Source organism: Balaenoptera borealis (genome assembly GCF_965194805.1).
Source record: "Balaenoptera borealis genome assembly, chromosome: 3".
NCBI classification, from domain to species: domain Eukaryota; kingdom Metazoa; phylum Chordata; class Mammalia; order Artiodactyla; family Balaenopteridae; genus Balaenoptera; species Balaenoptera borealis.
The window spans coordinates 154,173,429-154,200,178 of record NC_138866.1 but is presented as its reverse complement, the minus strand read 5'-3'; the positions used below and the strand labels follow the sequence as shown (position 1 = coordinate 154,200,178).

Sequence of the window (26,750 nt, the reverse complement as noted above, 5' to 3'; positions counted from 1 at the left end):
AGCCCAAGCTGCCTTGGCGTGTTCTGCGCCAGGAGGGAGGCACAGGTTGCCAGTGTGAAAGCACAGGCTGTGTCATAGTCACAAGTTACAGCCTTTTCTGCTCCCAAGTCCCCTTCTGCTGATGTGAAAAGAGGTCCCTAACCCAGGACTCCGCAGCCAGTCTGCTGTAGTTGTTGCTGCTGAGTGTGGGCCTGCCCGGGTATTGAGCAGCCGTCTGCGGCCGGGCGGGCCCTGCTGAGGGGAGGCCTCCTCAGGGTATCTGTGTGCCATACAGACAGAACCATTGCTACTCACATGCCACAATGTGAAAAAGGTTTGCAGACAGTGCCATGCCAGGCCACACTGGAGCAAAAGAGAAAGGGAAATCCCTATATACATGTTTTTATATATATATTATATATATTTTTTAATGGCTCTTTTTTCCAGAACATGAAAATAGTTGGAAAATTTTTGAAAACATGCGTATTAAAACTGACATTTTAAATTTAAATATTTTATTTAGGCCAGACACATAGTTTATAATTTTACCTTCCTGGTTTTAATGGAAGCAAATTTATCAATATTATTTTGTAAATCTACTTTTCTTTTTTTAAAGCTTATTTTCAATTGAGAGAATTGCCATATTTGGCTGTTTCTCTTGACCAAGTGACAGTCCTAAATAATTTTTGCTCAAGTTCCGCTTACTGATTCTTTCCTTTTAAATTATTAATTAATTAATTAATTAGGCTGCATCAGGTTTTAGTTGCATCACGCGGGTTCTTCATTGTGGCATGCCGGCTTCTCTCTAGTTGTGGCATGTGGGCTCTAGAGCACGCAGGCTTAGTTGCCCCGTGGCATGTGGGATCTTAGTTCCCCAACCAGGGATTGAACCCACGTCCCATGCATTGCAGGGCGGATTCTTAACCACTGGACCATCAGGGAAGTCCCTCTACTTACTGATTCTATTTAAAATGTTCATTTTGAAGTATTTATTTTGCTTTTGTGAACATATTGCATCCAAATATTATTGGACTTCTGAGGTTTGGTGGCACCCCCTTGAATTTTGCACTGGGGTGAGTGGCCCACTTGCCTCTTTAAAAAAAAAGAATTATTTATTTATTTATTTACTTACTTACCTACCTACTTACCTACCTACCTACTTATTCATTTAGCTGTGCTGGGTCTTAGTTGTGGCATGCGGGATCTTCATTGCAACATGTAGGGTCTTTAGTTGGGTCATGTGGGCTCTTAGTTGCAGCATGCATGTGGGATCTAGTTCCCTGACCAGGGATTGAACCTGGCCCCCTGCCTGCATCAAGAGCGCGGAGTCTTAGCCACTGGACCACCAGGGAAGTTCTCCCACTTGCCTTCTGATCCCAGGAGTGTTGGAAGCATTGATGTAACCCGGGGTTCTCAGCCAGGGTGGGTCTGCTCCAGAGAGGACATTTGGCCACAGTTCTCTTTGTCACCGTGGGAGCAAAAGGGAGGTGGGGGGCTGCTACTGACATCCAGTGGGTGGAGGCCAGAAATGCTGCTCAATAGGCCATGGTGCACGGGAAGCCCCCACAACTACACGTCATGGAGCCCAGCGTGTCATTATGCCCAGCAGTTGAGAAACTGACCTAACCAGTGCAAATTTCGTGTTTTGTTTTTGTCCTGACTGCACGACTAGAAAGTGAACCTCGAGATGCTGGAACTGACCAACGGAGCTCTGGCATTATTCGCCTTCATACAATAAAGCAAATAATAGATCAAGTAAGTTATTAGAAATTGACCCGTTTCATTGTAAGCTGTGAATTTTGTGTTTCTCAGTGGGATGGGTTTGGTTAAACTGAAAGTAGAAGGTAGTTTTTCTAAAGTTATTACTGGTATACCGTAAGTAAATTACCGAGACATTATAATAATCACTTTCAATGGAACAGTAGTACATGCCTGAGAAGAGCTTTCATTACCACAAAAAAGTATACAGTGTTCACATATGTTGACAGACTTGATATCGCATCAGGACAATTCAGGTTGCACTTTGATATTTATATGTTAGGAATGTGTTGCTACTCACAAGGTCATGTCAGGAACATTAAATTGTTACACTTATTTTCACTCTCTGCTTGCAAGTATTTGGGGTGTCTTAAAAGTGAGCTAGTTAAAACATTTTTTTAAAATTGGGCTAGAAATTATATTGCATTAACTTCTGAGTACACCTTTTTCTAATATGTGCTCCTGAGACATTTTGGAGCACAGTTAAACGTCCATTCCCATTGGAATGTAGTCTCAGCGGTGACTTTCTGAAGGTGATGCTTCTTAGTTAACATGTCTTGCGTCCTTGTTTATTTTTTTCTTGTGTCTTCAGGATAAACATGCTTTATTGGATGTAACACCAAATGCAGTTGATCGTCTGAATTACGCCCAGTGGTATCCAATTGTAGTATTCCTTAACCCTGATTCTAAGCAAGGTGTGAAAACAATGAGGATGAGGTTATGTCCAGAATCTCGGAAAAGCGCCAGGAAATTATATGAGCGGTCTCATAAACTTCGTAAAAATAATCACCATCTTTTTACAAGTGAGTATATTAAAGGCCTTCTTTCAGCTTACAGTGTCTGTGCAACAGTATGTGGGCAAAAATGTTGTGTTGTTCAAATATTAAAACTAATATAACCTTTGCCTGTTATGTTTGCTGTTGTGTTAACGGCTGCTGTTGATTAAAAGAAATGGTTCAGTGCCGAAATAGACATTTCCAGGGGTGTGTCCTCAATACCATCTGTCAGATAACTCAGTAGTGGTGACTGAACTCTAAGCAATGGTTGAGTGAATTCTGACTTTTGCAGTGTTCTAATCATAGAACAATGTTATCTATTTGCAGCTACAATTAATTTAAATTCAATGAATGATGGTTGGTATGGTGCATTGAAAGAAGCAATTCAGCAACAACAGAACCAGTTGGTGTGGGTTTCTGAGGGAAAGGTAAGAAATTTCCTGTTTTTAACCCATTTGATAAATTATATAACTAATCAGAGAAGCCTGTGAGTCACCATTGTTTTCTAATTGGATCAACTTATTAAAGTAATTTGGGGCATTAGCTTTTAGGTTTTTATAATTTGTAGGGGTTATGAAAGTTGTTTTGATAGTAGAAGATTCTGAAGTTTCTCTCCCCACTGAATTACTATTCAGTGGTATTCTCTCAGAGAATTCTCAGAGGGTAACTTAAAAGAGCAGGGTTGAGTTCTGACTCTGCCCCTGTCTGACTGAGGAATGACTTTGAACCTGGCTTCCGTTTCCTCCTCTGGAAACAAGGGGAATGGGTGGGCTAGATGAGTGGTCCCTAAAGTGCTGTGCTCAGCATGTGAGATCCAGGACTGGCCCTGAAGAAAAGGCACTCTGAAGGCAAGGAATGGGTGGGGACCACCGTGCTGCAAACCAGACCCCCTGGAGCAGCACAGTACCCACCAGCGTGGTGACGGCTCTGAGAGGTCTGAAGTAAAGGACTTACTTTGCTACTTTAAGCATTTCCCTAAATCCTTACCTAAGGAATTTTTTTTCACTCAGCACCTGTTAACATTCTTAAAACATACTGAAAATGTTAGACAAAGCAATACATCCTTTTGGCTTTGATTTTATAAAGATTAAAATAACTACTTTCTGTTGTTAAGTCTGTCTGGTCTTTTAGCAGTTCTTGATGGGAAAGTCCTGTTTATTTTGTTGGGAGAGATAATAATTTTCTCAAAGTACAGAGTTAAAAGAATCTTTTGTTTTAAATGTCTTTTACCTTCAGATCAATACAATATTAATATATTTTAGTTGCTAGGGAAGATTGAGAATATGTGTTCTCTTATTTTGTTTTTTGTATTTCCTTGTCGGCTTGGTTTTTGTTGTGTTTTGCCCTTGCATGGCCCCTACTTTCCTCTGCCTGGCTATGGCCCCAGGTGCTGTGGCAGTGCATGCTGCATGCTTAGGACCCCCGTGCCCCTTACCCAGAAAACACAACCTCTGCCAAGAAGAGATGTTGAAATGCTGACATCTAGAGGTAGTGTCTACTGCTCCCACCTGTGGTCCTGTGTCAGAACCATGCCTTTTCTCCTCAGTACCACTCTGGGCAGTGGACTGTACACACGAGATCCTGAGACCACTTAGTAACTGACATATCAGCCGGGACGCTTTATAGACAGAGGCAGGTAGAATAAACTCACTGCACCACTTTACACGACACACTGTTACTAATTCTTAACTCTTGTGGCATTTGATTAGAAGGATTACCGTCCTCTCCATACTAATCTTCTATGACAACACAGTTCTGCTAGCAGCCTTGGTCAGGTAGAATGTTAATAGCTTTCACTGGTGATTTTTGAAATAATATTAGTTTATAAATGCGCAAGGTATACATGTCTACCTATCAGAGGTTTTTTAAATCCACAAATCTTAATTTTCTGTGATCTCTTTGTGATACTATTGTGTGCTTCCTTTCTTTGCTTGGATTTTAAAATGAAGGTCTAGCTCTCCCAGCTTTTTGTGTGAGGAAAATAGGTCATCTCAATTAATTTTATTAACTTTATTAATAGGTCTAATAGGTCATTTACTATTAGAATAGATTGATGCATTTTGTAAATCAGAAAAAGTGTTACAATTTAAATCAAGTTTGATTTATGCCCCCCTTCCATTCAAGTATATTTTCTCCAAATAGATTCTTAAACTAAAACCACTTCATTTCACATCGACTCTCCTGAGCTAACTACTTTGATTGCTAGGAAGAGTTCCTTTTTGCAATTTCTGTTACAGGCTTGTATGTTCCCTATTAAACCAAGAAAAATCATCCTGAGGCTTTCTTAACATGTAAGCTTACGTCATTTCTGGTTCAGAGCACTCCTGGTTCTTGCTCACTTCTGCATTTCATACCACTGCAAAAGCTAAGCAGATTAGTGAGTTGAGTTGTTCTTCCCCAGGGACTTAAATACTTCCCTGGCTGGCTTCTGGGTTATAGTCTTCCAGACCCCGCAAGTCAGAGATCAAAGTAGATAGCAAGAAGGTTTCAAGCCATTGAGATTTCAGTGGGAGAGACTCTGCCGGAACATAGAGCAGAGCCCTGGTGTGCTTACTCTCCAAACCGGGCAGGTGATCTGCTGAAAGCCAGAGTCACGGAAGGCTGGTCTTTCCCATTAAGGGAGGGCTCAGGGTCAGGCTGTTGCAGAGCCAGGATTGGGACTGTGGGGGAAGCACCATTCAGGCGGCTCGAGCCTTGTTTATCCTTCAGTTCATGCCGTCTGAATTCTGGGTTCTGGATCCTCCAGCTCTCGTGCCTCTCTGGGCGCAGGGTCCAGGCAGGGTCTTCTGGGACTGTTGTGTGTAATACGGGCACTAGCTTCAAATTAGTATCTATGACAGCCTGTTGACTGCAGCACTGTACTTCCCTTTCCCTCAAATACTTCTGTTCTTTCTGGTCTGCTCAGAAGATAATCAGTGCAGACTGAAGGCTAACAGCTCTTAATTGCCTGTAAAAGAGAGTCATAACTGCATTTCCCTCTCTGCATCCATCTGTGAAGAATAATTTTTAAAAGTTTTTAGTTTAATTAGGCAACCAGCACTTAGATGATGCTTTTCCATTGTGTTTTATAAAGCTCTCGGGCCAAATACCAACTTTTTTAAGAAGTTGTTTTTTAATATATAGATTTTATATATACATAAACTCTTGTTCAGCTTGAACTGTGGCGTTTATTTTCCTGGTTATTCTCACGTGCGCTGTTCTGTCAGTCACTGTGTCTTTGTTTCTGTGAGCTTGGTCTGTCAGCATTCTCCCTCTTCACCCTGCTCTGGGCTGACAAGCTAGTGACTGACTAGGTTTCAAAATCAGAGTGGGGCCAGGGCTCCTTCGCTGTCTTCTGGGGCTTTGTCACGGCCGGCCAGCCGATGTTCCACTCATCCAAGCCCTTCAGATCTCAAAGGATGCTCTGTGTGTCTGCATGTGTGCTTGTACTATCTTCTTGACCTTTCCTCACCAGAAGTTTCAAGAAATAGATGTGATTTCTCCAAAGAAGAGTATCCTTTTCAGTCTCCCTTGTAAAATAAAGGCCATCTCTTAAAGAACTACTGAATAAATTTTTAATTTACTTCTATTTGACCCAGGCGGATGGTGCTACAAGTGATGACCTTGATTTGCATGATGATCGTCTGTCCTACCTGTCAGCCCCAGGTAGTGAATACTCAATGTATAGCACGGACAGTAGACATACTTCTGACTATGAAGACACAGATACAGAAGGCGGGGCCTACACTGATCAAGAACTAGATGAGACTCTTAATGATGAGGTGGGGACTCCCCCGGAGTCTGCCATTACACGGTCCTCTGAGCCTGTCAGAGAGGACTCCTCTGGAATGCATCATGATCACCAGACATATTCTCCTTACTCACCACAAGCGCAGCCACAGCCAGTTCATAGAATAGACTCCCCTGGACTTAAAACAGCCTCTCAACAGGTAAGCAGCAAGCATTCAACGTTTTGCAGTTAGAGGTGCATTGTTAAAGTCTAGGATGTGGTGATTGAATTAAAGAATATATTGTCCTTTCTCCAGATTAAGAATTAATCTTTAATTTCAACTTGAGAATACCAAGGACTTAATTCTAAACTTTGTGTGTTTATCTTAGACAGCAGTATACTGAAATTTAAGAAATTCAGGACATGAGGTCATAGTTTTGTTATTCAGCACACTTAAAATGTATGTCTATCAACCACTATAAATGGAAGTGGGAAGTTAGCAGTAAAGAGAAACACTGTATTTAAAATATTTTAAACACTTCACAGAAAGCAGAAGCCTCCTCTCCAGGCCCTTACCTTTCGCCTGAAACAAACCCAGCATCATCAACCTCTGCTGTTAATCCTAATGTAAACTTAACTAATGTCAGACTGGAGGAGCCCACCCCAGCTCCTTCCACCTCTGACTCACCACAAGCTGATTCTTTAAGAGCACCACGCACTGAGGCAGCTCACATAATGCTAAGAGGTCAAGAGCCATCATTGTCGTCGCATGTAGATCCAGCAAAGGTACCTGTGCTGCAGTGTTGCGCTAATCTGTTGCTCTCCATCAGTCTAGCACATGATCATGTTTGCTTTGCCCTTTAAGTGTTCCTTTTGCTTTTTACTGTGGGCTTATGCACCATAGTGTTTTCAAATCAGTACAGATCATTTCGGTTCTTTATTTTGCATGGCTTCCAGTGATATACTGATTATTTTAAAATAGGCCTTTTAATTGGGATTGGTACTTAATATTTTTATTATTTTTTAATGTTTGGCTTTCAGAATCTTCCAGAATTTCTTTCTTTCTTTTTTATTTTTATTTTTTTAAACATCTTTACTGGAGTATAATTGCTTTACAATGTTGTATTAGTTTCTGCTGTATAACGAAGTGAATCAGCTATATGTATATATATATATATATATATATATATATATCCCCATATCCCCTCCCTCTTGCATCTCCCTCCCACCCTCCCTATCGCACCCCTCTAGGTGGTCAGAATTTCTTAATCTATAGTTCAGACCCATTTTAAACTTCTTTATGTTCTGTAAATTATGGTGTCCATAAATTTTCTTCTTGATTTTATTTTCAGTGTCCAAATCAAGTGGAATCAACAGTTCAGTGCATTAATTTTCTACTAAACTTAATAATTAAAAAGTTAAAATATCTTTAACTCACTTTTCATTTAGTATTGATACATGCTGAAAAGTAAAAGCGCCTACTTGCATTGTAAATTTTGAGCTTTCACTTAAACTGGCTTTCTCCACTAATCTGTTTCTGTCCTGGTAATAAATGGTAGAACATGCCATTTTTACATATTAAATCATAGTTTGTCCCTTAAATTTTAGACTAGAATTTGAAACAAGCCTGTGTCCTTACGCGTGAATTTTTTATACAGGTATATAGGCAGGATCCCTATCCTGAGGAAGTGATGAGACAGAACCATGTTTTGAAGCAGCCAGCTGTTGCTCACCCAGGGCAGAGGCTAGACAAGGAGCCCAGTCTGAGCTATGAGCCGCAGCCCCCATACGCAGAGAGACAAGCCAGCAGGGACCTGGAGCAGCCTGCCTACAGATACGACTCCTCAAACTACGCGGACCAGTTTCCTCGAAACTATGACCATCGTCTGCGCTATGACGACCGCATCCCTGCGTATGAGGAGCAGTGGTCCTATTATGATGACAAACAGCCGTACCAGCCCCGGCCTTCCTTTGATAATCAGCACCCGCGAGACCTGGACTCCAGACAGCATCCCGAGGAGTCCTCAGAACGAGGGTATTTCCCACGTTTCGAGGAGCCAACCCCTCTGTCCTATGAAAGCCGACCGCGCTACGACCCGCCACTCAGGACCTCCACCCTGCGGCACGAAGAGCAGCCCGCTCCTGGGTTTGACGTGCACGGGAGGTACAGGCCAGATGCGCAGCCCTACTCCTCCACAGGCCCCAAGGCGTCCGAGCCTAAGCAGTATTTTGACCAGTACCCACGGAGTTACGAGCAGGTCCCGCCCCAAGGCTTCACCTCCAAAGCAGGCCCGGGCCACTACGAGCCTCTCCACGGTGCTGCCCTTGTCCCGCCTCAACACAAGCCGGAAGTGCCGCCGGCAAGTACCAAACCACTGCCTCCACCCCCAGCTGTGGCCGAGGAAGAGGAAGACCCAGCGATGAAGCCGCAGTCAGTGCTCACCAGAGTGAAAATGTTTGAAAACAAAAGGTCTGCATCAGTGGAGAACAAGAAGGACGAAAACCATAACTCTGGTTTCAAGGTAAATACGTGACTGTGTCTCCTGCCTTGCGTGCAGAGCACATTCAGTGACTGTTGTGCGTAACGCTTCATAATGTTCCCTCCCCCTTAAACGAAGCCTGTTTTCTCATGATCTCTCCCTGAGGCTCGTGTGTCTTATTTTTCTGCAGCCTCCAGAGGTCACGTCTAAACCTGCAGGTGCTCCCGTCCTGGGTCCTAAAGCCCCTGCTCAGAATCAGCTCATTGAACACGACAGAACACTGCACAGGTGGGTGCTTTGTGGGCTTGTGGCCTACAGCTGACTGGGAGTGTGGCCCTCTTACTAGAGAGGAGGCGGGGAAGGCAGAGGTCTCCCTTGCCCTTAGGTGAACTCCTCCAGCTTTTGCAGTTAAAACAGTTGTCCTAGAAGGAAAAGTAAAGAGCTTTATTTCTTACACCTTCTGTAACACATTTTTGTTATTCTTTCAGTTAACAAATCTTTCGAAAACGTATTTCTCTAGCAAATGGCTAAAGTACAGTTTTTAAAGCCCTAACTTTTAGACTGTGGTTTTTAGTTTAATAGGGCTTTTGGATGTGCAAACTGTTAGTTTTTAGGGGTGAGGAAACAGACTCAGATAGCTATGAGATAACTAAACTTAATCCTTTAGAAAGCGCCAGGAGGGATGAGGCTGAGGCTGACAGGAGTTGCTGGGAGAGGAACCCACCAGCTGTGCTCTTAGCTGTGGCCCGATTTGGCTGCTGTTAAGTTGACGGGCTGCATTTGAATACAGTTCTTTGGCCTAATATGTTTCATTCGCTTATATTTGTGCTTGTAATAAAGAGGAACTACTGTCTAACATGTACATTTTCCTCTGATTTTAATGTCTAGTGCTCTTCATGAAAATGTAAACTACTGTGATGTCTCCTTTAGCTGGGATCACTAGCAAATAAGCTCTTCTACACAGAGTAAACATGTAATAACTGAAAGCTTAGCCCCCCCTTCTTGGTGTGAAACGTATTTAAGTTTATCCATTTTTGATGCAGAGTTTCTGAAATTTGCTAACTAGGGCCTCTGTAACAGTGCCTTAATTTGCTGATAATTTACTTTCTTCCCCATGTGCTTCCTGTGTCCTCTGGAACTTTGGACATGTCAAGCTCTTTCCTTATATGAGGATCATTTATTGATCCTGCTGTAAAGTTCTTCAGCTCTCGGTTTTTATTGTTGCTGACGATGGTGCGTGTACTTGAGGAAGCCCTCCACTGTCTGGCTTACTTTTGTCTTTTCTGATGAGCTGCTTCTAACCAGGTCACTATCAAGCTCAGTAGGTAGGTTGTGTTGAAGACTCATGGGCCAGGAGAGTGTTGCCACTGAGTATAATGTATGAGGATACGGGACTGGGAATGTCCACCTTGACTGCTGCACTGCTCAGCCAGATCCTGAGTAATCACAGCAGTCAGTGGAAGGTCAAGGTGAAACTTGTGTATTCCATTTTATTTGTCAAATTAACTTCTCAAAAGTTGTTCCGTTTATCATTCATTATCAGGATCCCCGAACCGCAAAAACCTCAAATGAAGCCGCCTGAAGACATTGTTAGGTCAAATCATTATGATCCTGAGGAAGATGAAGAATACTATCGAAAACAGCTCTCCTACTTTGATCGAAGAAGTTTTGAGAGCAAGCCTTCTGCACATGTCCCTGCCAGCCACCTCTCAGAGCCCGCCAAGCCTCAGCCACAGTTTTCTAGTTACTCTTCCAAGTGAGTTATTTTGTTGAAGACTTACCTTTTAAAAATAAGATGAAACATAAAGTGGAGTTAATCACACGAAGTTCAGTGTGTGTGTTTGTGTGTGTGTTTTCTTTTGTTTTGTTTTTTGGCCTTGCCTGCATGGCATGTGAGATCTTAGTTCCCTGACCAGGGATCAAACCCTTGCCCCTGCAGTGGAAGTTCAGAGTCCTAACCACTGGACTGCCAGGGAAGTCCTAAGTTCAGTATATTTTGAAGGAAAATAGTTAACTATGTAATACATGACTTCTGTAGGCTCTTAGCATTTCAGCAGTGTGTGCTGTCTAGCTCTGGGATGTGTGTTTTTTGTTCTTAAACTCTAGTGTCAGATATGTAAATTTTTTGCATTAGAGAATATGTGAAAATCAAAGGATTTTGAAATCAAAGCGTTTTGAGGTAAGAGAGGGTAAATGGTTAAGACCCTGATTTTTAAGTCTCTCCCTTCTGTGCAGCACACTTAATGCTGGTTCTCGTCCTTCTTTTCTGTGTTTGTTTTTTAAATATAAAAGTAGGGTTATGTTGGGGAGTGACATTGAGGGATGATACTAAAGAGTTTTAAAAAATTTTTTTCCAAGGTAAGAAAAAACTTGTCTTATATTATTGTTTGAGCTTGAGGGGACTTTAGAGATTTCTGGTCCAGCTGTAAACATGAGGAACCCAAGCTCCAGCGAGGGGCCGTGACAGGGTCAGAGCTAGGACTGAGCCCCAAGTTCCTGCTGTCTTTTTCCTGTCTGTGCTGCTCCCTTCTGTTTGCTTGTCTACTGGGTTTTTTGTTGTTTTTCTTTCTTGTGGGTTTTGTTGGGGTACAAACTCCAAACCCACATGTGCCTGCTTGAGTTCGTATCCTGTTCCGGTTCTGCCGCTGGTTGAACCCTGACTGATGGTGCATTTGGTTCTGAGAGTGGAGTATAAACCCACACAGGCACAGGTGGGTTCATGCTTGAGCAGAACAGGCCCACAAGAATGGAAACAGATGTGGATTTATTACAAGGAATTCGTTTACACAGTTGTGGGGCCGGCTGAGCAAGTCCTAAGTCTGCAGGGCAGGAAGGGAAATGCCTAGTGGTCTCGGAGCTCAGGGAAGCTGTTAAGTCCTCTTGAGAAGGGCCATCTAGTTAACCCCCTGGGGACACCTGCACTCGTGTCTGAGTGAATAACTAGGACTGTAGTTCTGCGTAGCCAGGATGAGACACTAAAAAGCAACCACAAATCACTTTCGTGCCTAAGTTTAAAAGCATGAAGATTTTTACTGAATTAGATGCTTCGGACTGTCTGAACATATCATTTGTCACTTGCTGATCAGTGAAAATTCTTTTAGAATATACTTTAAAACCTCTAATATTAAAAGCCTACTTTTTAAAAAATAAATGAATTTATTTATTTATGGCTGCTTTGGGTCATCGTTGCTGCGCGCGAGCTCTCTCTAGTTGCGGCGAGCGGGGGCTACTCTTCGTTGTGGTGCGCCGGCTTCTCATTGCGGTGGCTTCTCTTGTTGCAGAGCACAGGCTCTAGGTGCGCGGGCTCAGTAGTTGTGGATTGCAGGCTCTAGAGCACAGACTCAGTAGTTGGGGTGCACGGGCTTAGTTGCTCCGTGGCATGTGGGATCGTCCCGGACCAGGGCTCGGACCCATCTCCCCTGCATTTGCAGGCGGATTCTTAACCACTGCACCACCAGGGAAGTCCCTAAAAACCTACTTTTAATTACCACTTGCCTTCTAAGACGTCATTTAAAGTGAAGATTTAAAACCTTTTCCACTGTTATCCATTTAAATCTTTGTCTATGGAAGAAAGCAGTTTATGAGAAACACAGCTGCAAACTGTGAGTGCTGCAGTGCGGGCTCTGTTTGAAGCAGACATTCTTGCACGAGTGTTGTGAGCCTCCCCTGACACAAGCCTAGAGAGGTGCCTAGTGCATCTGGAGAGAGTCCAGACCAGGACGAGCCGGGCGTGGAGCCTGAGGAGCTCACCTTCCGTGAGGTGGAAGCAGTTTAAACATATTCATTCCTCTCAGAAGGGAGTCCAGTTTAAAGAGAGATTTTATTTATCCTTTTACATACTTGGTAAATAGAATACAGCCTTAACAGGATACATTTAGGTCTAAAAAGTAAGTTAAAAGTTTTGCTAGGGAATCAGATGACAAGGCATTTTTGGTTTTGTGTGAATCTTGTTCTCTAGAGAGAAGACTCTATAATATATCTATGACGTATAGCTTTCAGACATGGTCTAGAACACTGCCGAGCACTTGGCGGTGGAGTGGCTCAGTCATTCCATGCGGAGTGACCAAGGGCTCAGCACAGGCCCCGGCGCGCTCCTTCTCATGTCCACAGCCCTGGGAGGAACCAGTGTTTGCTGGGCAGAGGTCTCATGAGAAAGAGATCACGTCTGTCTCTGTAGATTCACTGCGGACTCGGTTTGATTTTACTGTTTACTGTTGGTAGTGTTATGGGGTGAGAAAGTCTAACTTGAGATGGATACTAGGATGCCTTTCCTTCCTTTGTATATGAAATTAATGCTGCATTTTCCCATATAATAAGGTTTTTTAAAAAAATTTATTTATTTTTGGCTGCGTTGGGTCTTCTTTGCTGCACGTGGGCTTTCTCTAGTTGCGGCGAGTGGGGGCTACTCTTTGTTGCGGTGTGCGGGCTTCTCATTGCGGTCTTGTTGCAGAGCATGGGCTCCAGGTGCGTGGGCTTCAGTGGTTGTGGCTCGCGGGCTCTAGAGCACAGGCTCAGTCATTGTGGCGCACAGGCTTAGCTGCTCTGTGGCATGTGGGATCTTCCCGGACCACGGCTCGAACCCATGTCCCCTGCATTGGCAGGCGGATTCTTAACCACTGCACCACCAGGGAAGCCCTCCCATATAGGTTTTTAATGGTTAGAGAGTTGGAAAGGAGACTCGAGTGTCCTAGAAGATGACTCAGCAGGAAGTTGTTTCTGTGCCTTCCCTTTCGAATGCTGTTTTACTCTTTTGCCCAATTAATATAACTTTAATAATTGGAAAATAGTTTAAAATATGGGACCCTCTTTGTCTTACATTTCAAAACTATTTACTGTTTGTCACCAGTAGATTGCCTACAGGCCTTATTCCCTAAAGTAAGATATAGAAATAACAAAGTTACTGTCTTCCAGATAATACGTGCTTTTGTTCCACTTAAAAGCGCACCTTAAAAATGGTGGGAATTAGAGCAGGGAGAAGTCTTTGATAGCACAGGATAAGTGCCCCAGAAGCAGGCAGCTGTCACCCAGCCTTACAATCTGTTGAGCCACATTGTTGCTGGGAGAGGTGAGGAGACAGCAGCCCTGACGTCACCTCCAAAGCAAGTTAGGAGTTGCCAGGATTCCAAGCCAGGGCCAGAAGAGCAGGCTCCGTCTGGGTCTGTGCACGTGCTGCAGCTCAGAGAGTGAGTTGTCTCCTTCAGGGCATCTAATGGGATTTCTGTCACTGGAATATCTACCTCTGAAGACGCAGCCTACCGTGAGACTTCCAGGTCTCAAGATAAATGTTGGTGGTTTTCAGCTTACAAGAATTAAGCATAAGATTGGCGTTAGGTGGTTTTGTGTGCATGTGGCATTATTAGATGAGAGAGGTAGAGACCAAGGGAGTCAGCGTGGCAGCTCTGCCCACCTCGGGGCTCAGCGGCAGGCTCGGAAGGAGCACGTGTTGATCATGTATCCATACCGTGCTAGCTGTGGTGCTGCCTCACTTCTGTGTTTTCACTCTGGACTTCTGTGCCTAGCCCCCTTTCTTTCAACAGAGCACTCACCCCCACTTCTTTAGAACCCGCTGCTTTATTTCATTTCTTTGTTCAGCACCAGGAGTGGGCAGCGGGCCAAGGAGTGAAGCTTAGCCATACTGCTGCCCACCAGAGCCCCATGTGTGGAGGGTGGGTGGGTGGGGCCTAGCTGCGTTCCACGTCTCCACCGGCTGCTGGTGTCCCGAGCTAAATGAGAGCCAGTGATAGTTTCTTTTATAGACCGAAGTATGCTGAAATGGTGGATGTGTGTTCTTTGGTTGATGCTTTAAAATGACATTTGAGTTCTGTTTGCTGCAAACTTAGATTGATCGTTTTCTTTCATTTTTCTATTGCGCTTGCTTTGCCATCACCTAGATTTCTTGGCTCTTATACTAGCTCTGACTACTTGGAAAGGAGCGTCATGTGGTAAGACGGGGCATTGGTGTGAGGCTGTGACGTGAGGGTCCCTCGCTGTGGCACTGGCGTTACGTGCACTTGCAGGCGTTAACGTCGTCTTCAGTGCTTAGTCCAAACACCCAAAATGAGATAACGGCGCAGCTTTAAAGCCGATCATGACTAGACTCTGCGACAGTAATCTTCTGTGAAAGTACATTCCAAGTGTCCGTGTGACTGCATGTGCACGTAAAGCCGGTGCAGCTTTGGCTCTGCAGAGCTCAGAGGGCAGTGTTGCAATTATGGGTCCTGCTTTAAAGATTTCTTTCGTGTGAATTTTATGTGTTCTATGTTAACAGTTGGCAATCGGAAAAAATAAGCATACATTCATAATTTGATTTAAATGAGCCTTAAAAATCAAGCAGTATTTGCTACTCTAGCAATGGCGAAACAAAAAATGGATCTGGTAAATCCAGGGCAAATTTTGAAGTAAAAAAAATGTCCAGTGTTACTGGAACACAGCAGTACCCTTTCATTTACAAGCTGTTTTTGGCTGCTTTGGGGCAGAGTTTGAATAGCCGTGACAGAGGCCGTATGGCCAAGAAGCTGATAGCATTTCCTATCAGCCCTTGACTAAGGGCTTGCCAGCCCCTGGCCCGTGATGTCACCTTCTGTGGTGCCTAGTCTGCGCCAGAAGCTGGCGCTTCATACCTTCTTAGGCACTACACCAGAAGGGAATCTAATGAGGATTTGGGCCAATAAATATTTTTCAGAATATTTGGAAGACTTCATTAAACCTACCAACCGTTACTATTTTTTGTAGACCACAGTGTTGAATATTACAAGTATACCCCGAATTTCATCTGCCTTTTGGTTGCCATCTTTTGGATGTTTTACTAATATTCTTAAAATACCTGTGCTGTCTTTACATCTCTTGTGCTGATGACTGGCTGAACTTGTTTGTGTATTTTGGTAGAGTACCCATACTCATAAGGGTAAATTGTGAAATTCTCAATTAAAAAAAAAAAACCTCAGGGATACTTAGAAGAATGGGAACTTGCTTTGTAAATGTGGACCCACCTGCAGGTGTTGGCATTTCCTCATTTTTCCACAGGGGGAAGTCTGCTGAGGTTGAAGCTGTGGACAGGCCGTTTGGGGAGAAGCGCTATGACCCACTGCAGGCCACACCACCCCCTCCGCCGCTGCCTGCCCAGTACAGCCAGGCCGCCCAGCCCGGCCCCAGCACTGCCCTCAGCCTCCACTCACACACCAAGGGGACACTCGGCGAAGGTAGGCGGCTCAGGAGTTGGCAGGACCACTGTAATAGACTCACACTTACAAGATGAAAAGTACGTGCTCGAAACCTCTGGGCTGAGAACGGCGAAAAATAAGGGTTTTGTTATAAGTATCTCTTCTTTTTTATGATAACGACAGTTATGTCGGACAAGCCTTTTAGCTAAATAGATTTTAATCTGCCTCCTTAACATAGCTTAATTTCTCGAAGTAGTTTTTGTTTACCAGTACACCCAAAACTAAATATTTGAATGGTGGTTTGTAAAAATTATGGTGATGTCCGTCTTCGCACGTGGATATAGGGCGGCCGTAGAGTTTCACATAATACATGTCCCTGAGCACCTCGTCTTTGCATTTGTGTCCTGTGGCGAAGGCTCATCGAGATAGATCTCATCAGCTCCAGAGCGCTCACCTCAGGGTGGCATCCCTGCGTGTGCACGTCTTCTCCTTCACACCTCTGAGCAGTAACTGTCTCTCTTCCCGGGCCACTGGCCTGGCTCCTCTCCCCCCTGTCCTGCTTCCTTCATCTTCCTCTCCCCTTCCCCATAATCCTTCCCTTTGCCTTCCAGCAAGTGCCACTGCCTCATGCCACCTTCCCAGCTCCACAGCCATTAGACGTCCTGGAAGGGACTGTTGCCTCCACCCTCCCAACATCTCTCTTCTCATTTGGTGCTTTCAAAGGATACACCACAGTTCACCAATCTCCTGGTGATGTTTTGCTACTGGAAACAGTGCTCCTCTGTATTTATGTAGGAGTCCAATCCCAGGGGTATAATTTGATATTACTTTATGTTAGGATTTTCTTTACACACTATCATGTCTGCAGATAAAGTTTAAATTTTTACTCTCCAAACCTTATGCCTTTTTTGCACTGGCTGAGACGTCTAGTAAAATGTTGAGTTGAAGTGATGGTGGCAGACATCTTTTGCTAGTTCCCCACTGTGAGGAGAGAGGATTGAATGTTTCACCGTTACAACATTAGCTGTAGGGGTTTTTGTGGGTTTTTGTAGGTGCCTTTTATTATGTTCAGAATGTTCCCTTCTAGTCCTAGTTTACTGAAAGCATTTTGTCAACTGTTTTTTTCTTTTATGTACATTGTCCCTCAGTATCCGCAGGGGACTGGTTCCAGGACCACCCCCCTTCACTCCCATCCCACCATGCACACTGAAATCTGCGGATACACAAGTCCCCTGTGTAACTGGTGTAGTACAGTCGACCCTCTGTGTCCATGGGCTCTGCATCTGCAGATACAGCGGGCCAAACGCACTAAGATGATCCTAAGATTTGTCTCCTTCATTCTGTTTCTGTAATAAGTTATCTTACTACGTTCACAAGGAGTTTTGGTTTATAATTTCCTTATAATGTCCTTGTCTGGTTTTGGTATCAAAGTTGTGCTAGTTTCATGAAAGACAGAGAGATGGGACGTGTTCCCTCTTTCTCTCATTTCTGGAAGAGTTTGTATAGCACTGATATGATTTTTTCCTTAATTATTTCATAGAATTCAGTTGGTGCTATTTTGCACTGCCACCAGCGGTACAGAGGGTCCCTGACTTATGACGGTTTGACTTTACGTGGTGCAGAAGCGATACACATTTCACTAGAAACTACTTCGAATTTCGATCTTTTCTCAGGTTAGCAATAAGCAATACAATCTCTCGTGAAGCTGGGCAGCGGCTGTGAGAAGAGCCCCCAGTCAGACGCTGCATCACGGGGGTGAATAACTGACACACTTTGAACTGTCCTGGACCCAGACAGCCAGTCTGTTTTTTACTTACAGGACAGTATTCAATAGATCACATGAGATATTTAACACTTTATTATTATATTTTGTGTTAGATGATCTTGCCCAACTGTAGGCTAGTGAGAGTATTCTGAGCACGTTCAGGGAGACTGGGCTGAGCTATGAGGTTCTGGTAGGTCCCGTGTATTAAGCACATTTTTGACTTTGAACCACCCCTGGGAAGTCGAGGAAGATCTGTACATGGAAATTTCTGTTATTCCACATCTTTGCCAATGCTTGGCATTACCAAACTTGTAAGTTTTGCCAATTTAATGGATGTGAAATGATGTTTTTTGTTTTTGTTTTGCATGTTCCTAATTAATAGCGATGTTGAGTATCTTACCGTATGATTACTGGTTAGTCTAGTCCTCACTTGTGTTTTTGCTTGTTCAGGTCTTTGCCTGTTTTCCTCTTGGTTGATTCTTTCTTATGGATGTATAGGTATTCTTCATAGGTTTTGGATCCTAATTTTTTTAAAAATCAGTTATACATGTTGTAAATAGCTTCTGCCAATCTGTGACTTTTCTTTTTTAACTTTAATTATGGTGAGTTTTGTAGTACTGGTTTTTTTTTTTTTAACATGGCCAGTTTTGTCATTCTGTTTCTAATTTATTGTGGACACTGGAGCGGGGTTGCTCCGATGCCAGTCTCTGGAGGCCAGGACTCCCAGCCACATGACCCTGACTCCAGGCAGCAGGTACATGAACGCTGTCCCAGGTGTCCCTGCTACCTCCTGGCCCCTCAGCATCACACACGGCCACCAGGGGTCAAGAGTGGCCTCAGACTGCTGACCCAGACCCAGTCATGGACTCTGACACCAGGACAGGTTAAGGTGAGAGGGACATCAGATGACTGTTAGAATTTGTGTCAGGAAGGGCGTTCTGGTTTTTGTTTTCTGTATGGATGAAAAATTGTTTCAAGATTTATTCCTAAAAACTTAGTTTAACATGGTCACCGCGGTCTCCCACAGAATATCACTTGTTGATACTTTCATGAATGAATTACTCATCTGGATAGATTTTATTCTTGACCCATTATAACATCCTTTCCATCTCACAAACCATTACAATCAGTTAGAGATGGGTTTGTAATTTTTTTTGTTCAAGCCACCGAATGTACTTTATTGTTTTTCTTATTGAAGTATAGTTGACTTATAATATTAGTTTTGATGTACAACATAGTAATTCAATATTTTTACAGATTATACTCTGTTTTCAGGAAGTTTTTGTAATACTTATATGTGTTTTTCAGGTAATTCCATGTCATTGGATTTTCAGAGCTCTTTAGTGTCCAAACCAGACCCACCCCCATCTCAGAATAAGCCAGCAGCTTACAGACCAGCCAACCGAGAAGACGCTGCCCAGTCTGCTTTCTATCCCCAGAAGAGTTTCCCAGATAAAGCCCCAGCTAACGGGGCCGAACAGACTCAGAAAACGATCACTCCAGCATACAATCGATTCACACCAAAACCATATACAAGTTCTGCGCGGCCATTTGAACGCAAGTTTGAAAGTCCTAAATTCAGTCACAATCTCCTGACGAGTGAAACTGCACATAAACCTGACTTGTCTTCCAAAGCCCCCACTTCTCCGAAAACTCTGGTGAAAGCACACGGTTCCACACAGCCTCCGGAGTTTGACAGCGGAGTTGAGACGTTCTCTGTCCACACAGATAATAAGCCTAAATATCAAGTAAACAGTATCAGCACAGGGCCTAAAGCTGTGCCCGTGAGGTAAGATTTTTGCCTTTTTCTTGGCCTGGTGATGTCTCTCACGTGAGTTGGGTGTAGTTTAGGGAACCTGACTGATGATTTCAACTCAAACTTTAAGCTGAATGGTGTTGTCCAAAATGTTGGAATGACTAAAGGTTCTGCAAGAGGCACTAAAGCTGGTGCTCATTATCTTCATTGTGTAAGAACCCAGGCTGAGAGGCACTGCGTTTCACTCAGGGTCACACAGCCGTGTTCAGGGAGCCTAGACCCAACCACTGGTCTGACTTCTGACCTCAGAGCCAGACTCCTAACCAGCCCTGGCTTCCCATGACCTCTGACCTCCAGCTGGGGAGGCACGTTTGGAGAATATCTCAAAAATAATAGAGTATCTGTATTCCTCATCCACTGTTTATTCAACAGTGAGTTTGAAAAGAAGTAAAGATGTAATAACCTCAAAATGGTTGTTTAAAAAAGAGCTTTCTTAATAGTTTTGGTCAGATGGCTGAGCAAATGAGATGAAGCCAGCCTGCCTGGAGCCGCGCTCCCTACTCCCCTTCCCTCATCTGCACAGTGACCGACCAGACCCGTGCTGGCCACGCAGAAAGCACTCGCGGGTCTGCCTCCCGAGCGGAAGGACAGCCAGGGGGGTGTGGAGGAGCAGGCTCCCCTCCCAGGGTGCCCATGGCGCCACTGCCCCCGGGAGGAGCCCATCCCCACCACTCTGGCCACGGAGGAGTGAAGCAGCAGCTCCCTGCACTTAGTTTCATTTCGTTGGCCCATCTTCCTGCTCACCTTTAGTCCTGGCTCAAAACTTTACTTCAACAAGTCCTGAGAACCTCCACTTTTGAAGGAGAATCGGTACCGCATCCCCTCTGCCTCGGGTGTCTTTGTGTAACCACGTGAATGGACCGTCTCCTCTCCATGAGCGATTGCCCACACCAGAGTCTTTATTACCTCACGGAATTGGGCGTCTGTGCTTAGGGAGTGGGGAGGGAAGGCCATAGTATGCACACCAGAAATCCTCAGGAGAGAGCGAGCCTAATTAGTGTATTTTATCAGGTCTAAGATGCCATCAGTTGTGAGATGCACCACTGTCTTACGTATCACTAAGAAGGAAAAAACATGCTACCAATTAAACCATGATGTGCCATCAATTTTAAAACACCAATTTCATGGATGTAAAATATTGGGTGAGCAATGTATCAGGCTTTGCATGTTCTGATTGCAAAAATCAGTAATGAAGGTAACTTGACTAGTTACCGTTAAAAATGACATTGACTTCTCAAGGAAGAATATGCTTAGTTAGTTATCCCTGTGAGTAAAGTCTGTCACTGAAAACTTATTAAAGTAAGTAACTGCTTGATTATATGGAGAGATAAAAATAGAATGAAACCACCGACTACACTAGCAGTGAAAGCTCCTGTATGTCACTAGGAATGTACTCATTAGCCATTTCTGAACTCTCAGTCCCTCAGCTGTAGAAGAGGATGAAGATGAGGACGGTCACACTGTGGTGGCCACCGCCCGCGGCGTATTTAACAGCAACGGCGGGGTGCTGAGCTCCATAGAGACCGGCGTTAGTATAATTATCCCACAAGGAGCCATTCCTGAGGGAGTCGAGCAGGAAATCTATTTCAAGGTCTGCCGAGACAACAGCATCCTCCCGCCTTTGGATAAGGAGAAAGGTGAGTGTGTGATTGCCTGCTTAGCTTCAATAACTCGAGTTGCCCTGTGTGCTCTTCAAAGCTTATCGTGCTCAGTAGACAGGATACCCTAGACCTCTTTTCTTCCCACACCCTGGCTGCCCTCAAGTTCCTTCTACTAGGGAGGGCCTCTCGAATGAGCACTGTGGAGAGGGGAGCCTGTGCTACCTTCACTGTGACGGTGACAGTAGGGCATGGGTCAGTGGGCACTCCTGTACCTGCCAGCCAGTCTTAGCCGACCTTACCAGATTTGTCTTTGAGTCGTTCCTGCCTTGCAGCTCTAGAGATGGGTTAGGTAACACCCACTCCAAAGGCCTTGCTCTGTGCCGCCACCTGCTGGTGGAATGTAAGGCTCGCGGGTTCCTCACCCCACAGACCTTGCACAAGTGAACACGCCGCGGAGGAGGAAGCATCCCCATCGGCTGGTGTGGTGTGTGTTTCTGAGCTGCTTCAGGAATCTAGGAATGCTCTTATTTTTCACAGTCTTCCAGATCTGTCAGGATGATATGATGATGAACCACATTGCAGCTTCTTTTAGAATATTTTAGCAGTGCTTTGCTTCCTTAAATTCATTATTTTAGCTCATTTTCGTACATTTTGCCAGAATACTAACATGTTGGCCCTCCTGCATGAATCTCTTAAACCAAGTCTGTAGCAAATACAACATTAAAAACACAAGATATAAGTAACATTTGTAAAATGTTTGAGTATGTCTTATACCATAAGAATGCTGTGATTGAATGAAGTAGCCACCAGCAACGTTGTGGCTATTTAGCACTTGAATTGTGGCTATTTTAATTGAAACTGGCTAGAAGTGTAAAATACACATCAGTTTCAAAGATTCAGTATATTGCTCACATGTTGAAGTAATGTTTTGGATATATTGGGTTATATAAAATATTAAAATTGACTTTAACTGTTCCTTTTTAATGTGGCTACTGGAAAATATTAAGTTACATATGTGGCTCCTGTTACATTTTTCTTGGTCAGTGCTACTATAGAGAACTAACCCTCTTTGGCTTTAAAGCATATGGTTAGAAGGAGGGTGAGGAGAACTGTGGGTCTAGAAGGAAGCCAGCCGTCTAACCTCTCTCCCCCCACCCCCCCAGGTGAGACCCTGCTGAGCCCCTTAGTGATGTGCGGGCCCCATGGCCTCAAGTTCCTGAAGCCCGTGGAGCTGCGCTTACCACACTGTGCGTCCATGACTCCTGACGGTTGGTCTTTTGCTCTAAAATCATCCGACTCCTCGTCGGGTATGCTGTCTTCACTCTGTCCTTTGGGGGCTTTGGGTACTGTCGTTGATTGACCCCTGGGCTGACGGAGCTACCCGTGCTGTCTGTGCGCAGATCCTCCCTCTGTTCCTGTGGCCTTGTAGGCATCACCAGTGTTTTGGAGTTTATTTGTGGTGCATATATTGTAAATGAAAACTGAAAGGTAGAGAAGCTTCTGCCTTGTAAACATTGATGATTTGGCCAAAGGTTGACTGTTTCTTGGTGTTCAACAGAATTATTTGTTCTGTCAAAATTTTTAAGATGAGGTGGGAGATTTGATATTGTCCTGCATATATATATGCATTTTCATCTTCATACTAAGATGATTTGATTCCTTTATGTAATAATTTCTATTTTTGGTTACTATTTCTCAGTCTACAAAGTGTATATATATACTTTGTAGATATGTGTGTGTGTGTGTGTGTGTGTGTGTGTGTGTGTATACACACACACTAGAGAAACTTGAAAGATAAAAGACCTTACACTGTGATCGTACTTGGCCATGGTTTTTCCATGTAAAACTCAAAATAACTTATATAATACACTTTTAAAATGGCTTTTTGCTGTCGAGATCATAATTTCAAAGCTTCCATTGCATTTTCACATTTCTCACTTCCTTGGGTGACTAAGTCAGTTAGACTAAAGTCAGAAGTTTCTATATTTATGGCATAGAACACTTTAATTGAACCTTATATAGAAAAAAAGAATTTAAAGTTCTTCTGAATTTTTGATAAATCAGATGAGCATTATACAGTTTTAGTTTGGTACAGTATGAAATAGAGTTTTACGGTGTAAAGAACATATTTTAGTATTACCCAACATAAAATATTACATATATTCATTCACAAGTACCCCATTTTCAGGGAAAAGTTCTTCAGGGACTCCACTGAGAAACATTTTATTAGCCTAGTTTGAACTAATGAATTAACATTAATAAAACTGCATTTGAAACATATATTCCAAAAGTCAGGTTTTAGTGTGATTTAGAGGGCTGTGATCGTCCTCTAACCCAAAATAGGTTGAGGGTCCTTAAAGTCACTGTCTGTCGTTACTTGTTTTATAAGTGATTTTTTTCCAGATATGAAAAAAATCAGTATGCTTCGTATAATTTGTTTTGTGCCACAGAACATAAGTTATTTTGTTTGTTAGATTGAAACAACTTACTTTTTTCCTGTGTTAAATTTGAGTATGTACACCTAGAAGAGAAATGTAATTCTGGAATGCTTTTGCTACTATAAAGTTCTGTTTTAAAAAGTCAAGGGTAGATTTTGATAGCTACTGACTTAATTCCAAGAAGTATTTATTAGTATATTGGAAAGAATTTTGAACCTAAAGTTTTTCCCAAGAGTTGTCATAACTCTATCTCACTGCCTAAACAATTTATCTGCAGTATTGCATAAGCGCACATGTATCTGTGAAGTTAAACCCCTCTGTTTTAAACTGCTGAGCCCACCATGACTCAGACGTCACTTAGGTAACGGACAGCTTACAGTCTGCAGCAGGGTTTCTCAGCCTTGGCCCTGTGGGGTGTTTAGCAGCCTTCCTGGCCTCCACCCGCTAGATGCCAGTTGTGACAAGCAAAATTGCCTCCAGACATTGTCCCCTGGGGGGCAGAACTGCTCCTGGTGGAGAACTGTTGCTTTACAGGCAGCAGCTTTGACTGTCGCTTACCATGGACACAAGAGATGTTCGGCTGTCCCAGCCTTCTTTACGTTGAGTCCACTGCCAGGGCTCCTTGGCTGTAGCTGCAAATCTCAAATCACCTGGTTAAAAGCTGGTTAAAAACTCCAAAGCCCAGGCCCTGCTTCAGTCTTACTCAGTTCAGTGACTTTTGGAAGCATCATGAATGGTTTCGTTGTACAGCAGGATCAGGGCTAAGAAACTCTGGCCCAGTCTTAATGAATTTTATTTTATTTATATATTTTTTTGTAAAGGGGAGGAGGCTCCTTAACCGAATTCTGCAGAATGTTCAGGGTTTCATTTGGTCTGTCAAGTGTGAGAAATGTGTTCTCATACTCAGCTCAAATGGGGTGATCATATAATTATTGTCCAAACTTTTGAAAGTGAAAGAAGGGTACTCTTAATAAGTGTTTGGACTCAGGGGCAAACTGGAACTGTCCCAGGCACATGATCACCCTAACTTTTATTCATTTTTTAAAAGGCTCGAACTTGAAAACATAAAAAATAAAAGAGAAATCTGCAACAGCTGTTGGATCATTAGATTCCAGTGGGTCTCCAATGAAGTATATAGCACTAAGAGTTTTGGTACAAGTGCAGTATGCTGAAGAAACAGAGGAAAAACTGTATCTAAATATATATGTTTACGTTTGTCCCATGATTGCACAGCATTACAGATAGCAGTTTAACCAACCAGAAATGACATGAACTTTTTTTTCTCTCATAGGCGATCCTAAAACCTGGCAAAACAAGTGTCTTCCTGGAGATCCAAATTATCTTGTTGGAGCAAACTGTGTTTCTGTCCTGATTGACCACTTTTAATTCTTAAAATATAGGAACTTGATTAAATAATGTGAAACTGGGTTAAACTTACTTACTAAATCTAAATGGAACCACTCCATCAAGTATTATACTTTTCCTAGAATTGATACTGCAGTGTGTTAGTGTCACACGCTTTGTTTGAACTGGAGAGGCTGAGTGAACATCCCCTGAACCGCGCTCGGGAAACATGCTGCCTGCTGCATGTTGGGGGTTGGTGTTGGCTACAGGCTCCAAGATGTGATGCTTTGTAATGAGTTTTGTACTTTTATATGGTCACTGCTTAACTTCACATATTGATTTCCGTTAAAATACCAGCCAGTAAGTGGGGTGCATTTGAGTTCTGTTCTTTCCAAAGTACACTGTTTCAGACTTTATTATGGCCCTGGCCTGGCATACACATTTTTATTATGCATGAGGTAATCACACGTTTTTAAAAAGCACCTCAAATATATAACGAGTGTAGTGGATTTAACAGAAATGTACAGCAAGGGGAATTTATAGCTTTTTTTTTTTTTTGGCAGGGCAGGGCAAGTGAAGACAATTACTTACTGTATATGAAAACTCATTTTTCTTAGGGAAGGACACCAAAGCATGTGAGACTGGTTCTGTGGCCTCTTTGGATCTATAAGTTAACCATATCACCATAGATATACTAACCAGCAGGAATGCCTTACCCTTGTGTTTTTAATTCTTAGATCGTTCTGTGTATTACTAAGTTTTTATGGCTTTTGTGCACATTTAGATACTGTATCATGAAAAGATTGAGTAAATTGTGGATTTGGTGGTTTCAGAAATGTGTAATCACCCAGAAGAAAATAATGGTGTGATTTGGGGTGGTTTTTTTTTTTTTGTTTTGTTTGTTTGGCAAGGGGCAGTGGTTGTTTTCTCTCTCTCTTTTTTTTTTTTGGCTATGGCATTTAAAAACTTCTGATGTTTTAAGGATGCTTGTACATAAGACGTGCATACCACTTTGTTCTTGGTTTGTAAATTAACTTTTATAAACTTTACCTTTTTTATACATAAACAAAACCAAGTTTCTTAAGGCTACCTTTGTATTCTCTCCTGTACCTCTTGAGCCTTGAACTTTGACCTCTGCAGCAATAAAGCAGCATTTCTATGACACACACAAGGTCAGTTTTTTAAGAAAAAGAATGCACAGAGTTGTTACATTTTTAAATGCTGCATTCAAAAGATACAGTTACTCAGAATTCTCTAGTTTGAATAAATTCTTGCAAAGTATCCCTACTGTAATTTGTGATATGATGCTGTGCCCTAAAGTGTATTTTTTTACTAATAGACAATTTATTATGGCACATCAACACAATTTCTGTTTAGATAATACACCACTACATTCTGTTAATCAATCAATAGGTGTGACTGAATTTCTTTTGCAGTTATTAAAAAAAAAATCTCAAATTTCTAAATCTGCAGAATAAAACTTTTTAAAATAAAGTGCTGGTTTGGTCTGTTTGCCCACTATTTTTAGTATTGTTTAACTTCATGATCCTAGTTTAAAATCCTGCACACTGATCATCATCACCCAGTTGCCTGCTGCCGCATTGGGGGTGGGGGATTTGGAGTGAGCCCCTGTTGCCAGTGCATCCTGGCAGAAGACACAGCAGGAGGAGGGGGGCAGGCGGAGTCTTCCCACTGTGCCTGTAAGTGTATGTGGAGGTATGTGTTTATTCATGTTCCATAGGGCCAACTTGTATATGGTTTTGTCTCCTCATAGTTTTTAGAAAAACATAACATGGGCCGATTGTGGGGATTTAATCTGCAGTTTGTGCAGATGCCACCAGAAAATTACCAGAACTAATCAATGAATTTAGTAAAGTCGCAGGATACAAGATTAACAAACAGAAATCTCTTGCGTTCCTATACA

At 43.0% G+C, this 26,750-nt stretch overlaps 1 protein-coding gene across 11 annotated transcripts in view; it reads left to right on the top strand.

Annotated features, from left to right (window-relative positions):
* TJP1 (tight junction protein 1) overlaps positions 1 to 26,320 on the top strand; it is a 339,138-nt gene extending 312,818 nt beyond the window's left edge. For 4 of the 11 annotated variants that reach the window (XM_082385987.1, XM_082385991.1, XM_082385990.1 and 1 more), the window contains 13 exons: positions 1,652 to 1,734; positions 2,330 to 2,540; positions 2,841 to 2,941; positions 6,092 to 6,442; positions 6,769 to 7,008; positions 7,881 to 8,744; positions 8,893 to 8,990; positions 10,246 to 10,458; positions 15,726 to 15,901; positions 18,936 to 19,416; positions 20,863 to 21,080; positions 22,208 to 22,351; positions 24,774 to 26,320. In XM_082385987.1, coding sequence (XP_082242113.1) covers positions 1,652 to 1,734; positions 2,330 to 2,540; positions 2,841 to 2,941; positions 6,092 to 6,442; positions 6,769 to 7,008; positions 7,881 to 8,744; positions 8,893 to 8,990; positions 10,246 to 10,458; positions 15,726 to 15,901; positions 18,936 to 19,416; positions 20,863 to 21,080; positions 22,208 to 22,351; positions 24,774 to 24,868 — 3,275 coding nt within the window. In that variant the 3' untranslated portion in view covers positions 24,869 to 26,320. The remainder of the gene's footprint in view (positions 1 to 1,651; positions 1,735 to 2,329; positions 2,541 to 2,840; positions 2,942 to 6,091; positions 6,443 to 6,768; positions 7,009 to 7,880; positions 8,745 to 8,892; positions 8,991 to 10,245; positions 10,459 to 15,725; positions 15,902 to 18,935; positions 19,417 to 20,862; positions 21,081 to 22,207; positions 22,352 to 24,773) is intronic. The other 7 variants (XM_082385992.1, XM_082385996.1, XM_082385993.1 and 4 more) reach the window with 5 other exon arrangements.
* Positions 26,321 to 26,750: the final 430 nt, after the last annotated feature.